Raw genomic sequence first — 6,019 nt, 5'->3', positions numbered from 1 at the left:
GTTTTTAAGATCATTATCCTGATTAGTAATGACCTTGAGCCTAGGATAGAGATTGAAAATATCTAGGGGAGGGAGACTTTGAGAGGTCAGAAGAGTTGAGAATACCTACCTCACACTTCTTAAGGTCAAAGCTGATCCCTGCTACTTATCACCTTCCCTGTCATATAGGTCTGAGCACAGACAGGGATGAAAGAAATTATTTGGACAATGGGATCCCACAGGAGAACTATAAATCCATAAAGGAAGGATAAAATAGGCAACCATGAAATTAACCAGTTTAATAACCTAGATTGAAAAGTATCCAGAGGGCCAATTAAAGGCTCCCTTGATCTACCCTCACTGAGACCCTGAGGTCATTTCTGTAAAATTCTTGTCTTGATCAGTGAAAATGTTGTTATTAAAAATATTTCTAAGACATCTTTTTAAAATTTATTTACAATTTCTGCCCCAGTATATGGTTTAGTTTTGTTAAAATGCCATGTTGAGCTGAGCTGATATACATATATATGTGTGTGTGTGTATATATATATATATATATATATATATATGTATATGCATACACATTCTAAAGTGGTTCCATTCAGATGATTCAATACATCTTTTTGCCCTAACTTGTTTAAGATTTTGTTAAATTCTCTATTTCCCTTTTTGTTTTCTTAGATTTGTCCAATTTGAAACATACAGATTTGATGTTGACGTTGTTTGTTGCCTATGGTTCCTTTAAGCCTAAAATAATTCCCTTGTTTTTCTGTTAACATTATGAATTATCATTTTTGCTTTGTCTGATAATATGATTACAGTTCCTACTTTTTTGGTTTTACTCAAGGTGATACCAAAAGATAAGTTAGTAATGTCTTCTCACAACTCTTCAGTCAGTTTTTGGTGTGCAGTTATTTCCATTTATATTGTAGTGACTGTGTGCATTAACTGCTCACTTTACTGTATCAGTTCATATGGATCTTTTTATGCTTCTTTGTATTCACCACGCCCATAATTTCTTATAGCATAGTAATTAATGGATGCAGAGTGTAACACATTCATGTACACAATTTGTTTAGCTACCCTCAGTTAAAAGGCACCTTCTCTGTTTCTAATTCCTTGCTTTCATAAAAAAATGCTATATTTTGCTGTATAGAAAAACTTTCTTCTTATTGATTTCCTTGAAGATCAAACCCCTGTAATGGAGTTTTGTTCAAAGCACATAGACATTTCATTCACTTTATTTGCTTAATACCAAATTGCTTTCCAGTATGATTGTATATATTTCACAGCTTCACCAATAATATATTAGCATGCCTATCATTTGTCAGTTTTGCTAATTTAAAGAGTATGAGGTGAAACCTTAGGTTAGTTTGTAGTGTTATCTTTAATATTAAGGTCATGTTTCCATTTAGAATGTATTGTGGAATATGGTATAAGGGATTCAAATAAGCTTATTTTCTCTCTACAGCTTTACAGTCTTCCCAGAAGTGTTTTTTTTTTTTGGTTTGTTTATTTGTTTTTTATCAAATTTTATCAAATAAGGAGTTTTTTCCTTAGTCTGTTTCATCCCTTCTTTTCATCATTTTCCTTGATATTGTAGATCTTCTGGTTTTCCAAATGAATGTTATCATTTTCAATCAGTATTCTCTTGGTAGGATTGGTACAGCATTAAAAGTATAAATTAATTTTGGAGGTTTTGTCATTACTATTATATTGGTGTGGTTAAGGCATAAGCACTGAAAATTTCTTCAACTATCTAAATTCAGTAAAATGAACCAATATATTTAAAAATGATTGCTCTTATACATACATATTTCCCTTTGTCAACAAAGAAAGTGAAGAGATGACTTTTCATAGATCTTCTTTAAGGTTGAGAGCTGTCATTATGCTTTCACAGGATTCTTTCAATTGTGTTGCTGTTGTCCTATTTTTTTCCCAATGTGCAGCAAAATCTTTTGTTAGCTTTAGTTCAAATTTAGTTGTCAGAGTCTGGCAATTTCAAAGCCACCTATTAAGACATCAAAGTGCTATGAATACAAAACAATACTATTATTACCTTCATAATAAATTCAACAATAAACAGTCTGTTAAGTCGGGGCCAGATGAAGGGTAGAGTCCCTCTGTCACATTGGGAGTAACTGTCTTCCATCTGTGTATCTGCAAATATGAGCCTTTGCTGATGAAGAGGAATGCCTTTTCCTCCCTGGATTTTGTCCTTCACATTCTCAATGTTAATAATAATGATAATGTTAATCCTTCATTTTTGAAGACCACAACATCAGGGAGGTGATGCGATGACGAGCACATGAATTGGATTTGAGTGAGGGGGTGCTGTGCTAAGTCATAAACCTCACTTTTTCCTCCAGAGTCATCGGGGTTCAGTGGCCAGATATGAATCGGGTTGACTGGAGATGGTTCTGGATTTGAGGCAATCAGAATTAAATGATTTGTCCAAGGTCACACAGCTAGTAAGTGTTAAATGTCTGAGGCTGGATTTGAACCCCTATTCTCTTGACTCCAAGGCCAGTACTATCTAATGCACCACCCAGCTGTCCATTCTCAATGCTACTAGTTTCTACTTCTACAAAACTGGTTTTGCCAACTAGGGTCTATCATGGTCTTACATTGTATTACTTTCCTGCATGGTTAAAGGCCTGAAAATTGAAACAGTTCTCCATCCTCATGAAATCTGGTAAGTTTTCATTATACCCTGAACCCTAGCACGTGGTCCATGTGAATGGAGAATTTCCAATAATGTGTGTATGAAAACTGACATTATGAAGGTAATAGATAACTTCATAATTTAAATATCTAATTTACACACTACCATTTTTTTTTTAGTTTTTTTTCAAGGCAAATGGGGTGAAGTGGCTTGCCCAAGGCCACACAGCTAGGTAATTATTAAGTGTCTGAGACCAGATTTGAACCCAGGTACTCCTGACTCCGGGGCTGGTGCTTTATCCACTGTGCCACCTAGCCACCCTACACACTACCATTTTTAAAGAACTAAAGAATCTCAGTGGCTACTAGGGAAGGTTTCGATAAGATTAGTTTCTTTTAAGACATCTCGTGGATAACAAATTCACTTTTTTCCTGGATCATGTATAATAAATTTGTTTAAACAAATAGAAAGTAAAGATACGAACAAAACAATTCCTTTTTGATGCATGATGTTTATTGGTAACCTGCACTTTCAATTTAGCAGGACAGAGATGTAATAATAAAAAATGCTTCCAAATGTATTTATCGTCTCGTTATTTCATCAACCAATCTAAAAAACCAGTGCTGGAGAGAGATCAAAGAATTCAACACATTTACTTGTCTGGGACAAGCAAAAATTTTAATATTATCTTTTAAGAGTCTGCTAATTACTCTTCTATTTTAAAATCTTAGATACATTCCCCAATGTAAACAATAAATTTCAATCTGTGTCACACAATCAAGATTGATAAGGCCTTCTTAACGATTTATGCCAACTCCATTATTACATCATTGCAAACCACAATCTTATTTCTTACTATAAATATCCACCCATGCACAAAAGACAGGGACCAGAAGTTGCACATTAATATTTCATGTAGCCTTTCAAGACTTCCGTTTTCCTCTATAGCTTTATGGTACACTTAAAAGGAGATCCTTTTCACTTGATCTACTTGGTCTTAAAATAAAAATATACAATATCCATAAGCATAAAAAAGTAGAGCCTAGCCTTAGCCATTTATCAAGAGTTGCTAAAGTCCTATGCAAGTACAATCATGCCGATTAATACACAGATTACGGTAGTTACATGTTTCAACCATTAATGGGCTTGTGGTCGGTTACACAGAACATAAGATTTATGTGCATGTTAAAAGGTTGGCTTTAGTTTGGTTAGGCGTTACATTTTATAGGAATCAGTTAAATATTTGCATACCCTGCTGATATATTTAAATAAATCTGGAATAGAATTTCCGTAACATACAAGGGATATGATCCCCTTCTCTCTTCCTCTCCTCTGACCTCAGGAGACTAATGCCATACCTTAAAGAATGCAACCAAATAAAACTAAAATACAGGCATAGCAAAAATAATGTCACCCCAAGGTCAGTGTTTCATAATTATGTCCATTAGTACATTATAACAAAACGCCACCACACTGTCACAAAACTGTTGCCACATGGCACCTCTGCCCCATTGTGCATCATTTCTATGCATCCCACTTCTCTGTATAGCCTAGTGTCCTGTTCTGGAGCAACCATTGAATTCTATTCCGTGTGGTATGCCTGCATTCAACTGTGCTGGTCAGTCACTTGGTAGCTTCTAAGTTGGCTTGTTCTTTTCAGACAAGTTAATTAACAATAACCACAATTCAATACCTCAGTGTTACCATAAATATCTGAAACAGGCAGATCTATGTAGTGTAGATGGTGAATTAGTAAAGAACATATACATTTATATAGATATACTATTTTAAAAGGCATTCTGTGACCATTTTTGTAGAGTATAGAAAAGTTACTAAGTTTACCAGTTACTTTTGCTGTTATTGTATTGTAAACTGTGGAGTCATTTTTATATTAACTTTGTACTGTTTTATATCATACAACACAAAAAGAAGAAATAGAAATTGTTTTCCCCAAAGTGACACATAACCAATCACTAAGCTAAGGTAACTGGCAGAGGGCAAAATTTTCCTGAGGTTTGTAAGATTTTTAAAAAAACAAAACAAAACAAAACAAAAGAATCACAGTGACCAAGCTTCACTGCACACAGGGATCTTCAATGTGCAGCCTACACAGGATGTCTTTACATGGTTATCAATGTGTATTAGTGATAAGTCCACTCTAAATGACTCGCCACTGCATAATACTTGTATCTTTTCCACCAGTGGAGATGAGATGGCTATCTTCATATAGAAAATCGACATTAGTTACATGACTACTGTGTCCACCATATACATGGCTGGGAGCCTACAAAGTAAAAGGAAAGTGAAATACTATTTGTAAAACATTTATAATCTTTCAATTCAGTACAAGCATTTATTAAGCAGGAAGTATATCCTGTTTTGGTCTATAAACACTAATTCTAGAAAGTAGCCATATTGTTTATGACAATTATGAGAGCATAAGTTTGGAGCAAGAAGATGCCTAAGAAACCATCTCATCTAACTATTTTATAGAGGAAAGTGAGGCATGGGAGATAAAGTGAGACTCACCTTAGGTCACAAGATTTGTCAGTTAAACATTTATTAAGTGCCTTTTATACATCAGGGACTGGGTTAAATGCAGAGAAAACAAAGGCAAAAGTCAGTCTTGACTATTAAAGTACTCATTCTAATGGGCAGAGAAAACCACAAAAACAACTATGAATAAAAAGGTATCTACAGGACAAGTGAGGGCTAATCAACAGAGGAAAGGCCCTTAGATTCAGGGGGACTATGGAATAGGAATAGAAGGGCAGGATTCAAGTTCAAGTTCTCTGATTCCAATCCAATTCCAATTCCACCATACTCTGATATTCTATCAATCAGTGATTGGAGAGTTGAAACCTTCTAAGTCATCTAGTAGGTGCTTCATTAATACTTAATCCCTCCCCAGACTTTTCTGCACTTGCTCATTTATAAAACAGAGAAACAGTGTCTGCACTCGCTATCTTAGAGTTCTAAATCTTCATTGCCACATAACATTAGGACTGTCATTACCTTCCAATTAGCAAAAATTCCAATATATATAGCTCCATAGAATACCTATTCCTTAAGCATTGCTGTGTATAAGATCCTGGGTCTATAAAGGCATTAAACATGGAAATGTTTACATTCTGTAGCATATGTAGTGATAGTTTTTATGAATAATGATTACAGTAATGACAACATTAAGCACGGCCTCTCTTAGTCTAATGCTTTGTGGCTTTTCTAGTGGCAGGGAAGGTGTTTTTGGAGAGTTGGAGACTGTCTGCTCAGGGTCATCCTTGAATTTAGGCAAAATCATTGCCAAATTCTGGCAGATGGTTGCCCAGTTAAGACTCTAAAATATCCAGAAAGAGATTCTACAATCAGGGAGAC

At 34.9% G+C, this 6,019-nt stretch overlaps 1 protein-coding gene across 11 annotated transcripts in view; it reads right to left on the bottom strand.

The window, feature by feature from the left end:
* Positions 1 to 3,288: 3,288 nt before the first annotated feature.
* Positions 3,289 to 6,019, bottom strand: part of EML1 (EMAP like 1) — a 311,896-nt gene continuing 309,165 nt past the window's right edge. For all 11 annotated transcript variants that reach the window (XM_074213065.1, XM_074213063.1, XM_074213064.1 and 8 more), the window contains one exon: positions 3,289 to 4,928. In XM_074213065.1, coding sequence (XP_074069166.1) covers positions 4,803 to 4,928 — 126 coding nt within the window. In that variant the 3' untranslated portion in view covers positions 3,289 to 4,802. The remainder of the gene's footprint in view (positions 4,929 to 6,019) is intronic.

Source organism: Macrotis lagotis, chromosome 1 (genome assembly GCF_037893015.1).
Source record: "Macrotis lagotis isolate mMagLag1 chromosome 1, bilby.v1.9.chrom.fasta, whole genome shotgun sequence".
Lineage (NCBI taxonomy): Eukaryota > Metazoa > Chordata > Mammalia > Peramelemorphia > Peramelidae > Macrotis > Macrotis lagotis.
Note: the sequence above shows the minus strand (reverse complement) of the source record. Positions and strands in the feature narration are given on the sequence as shown.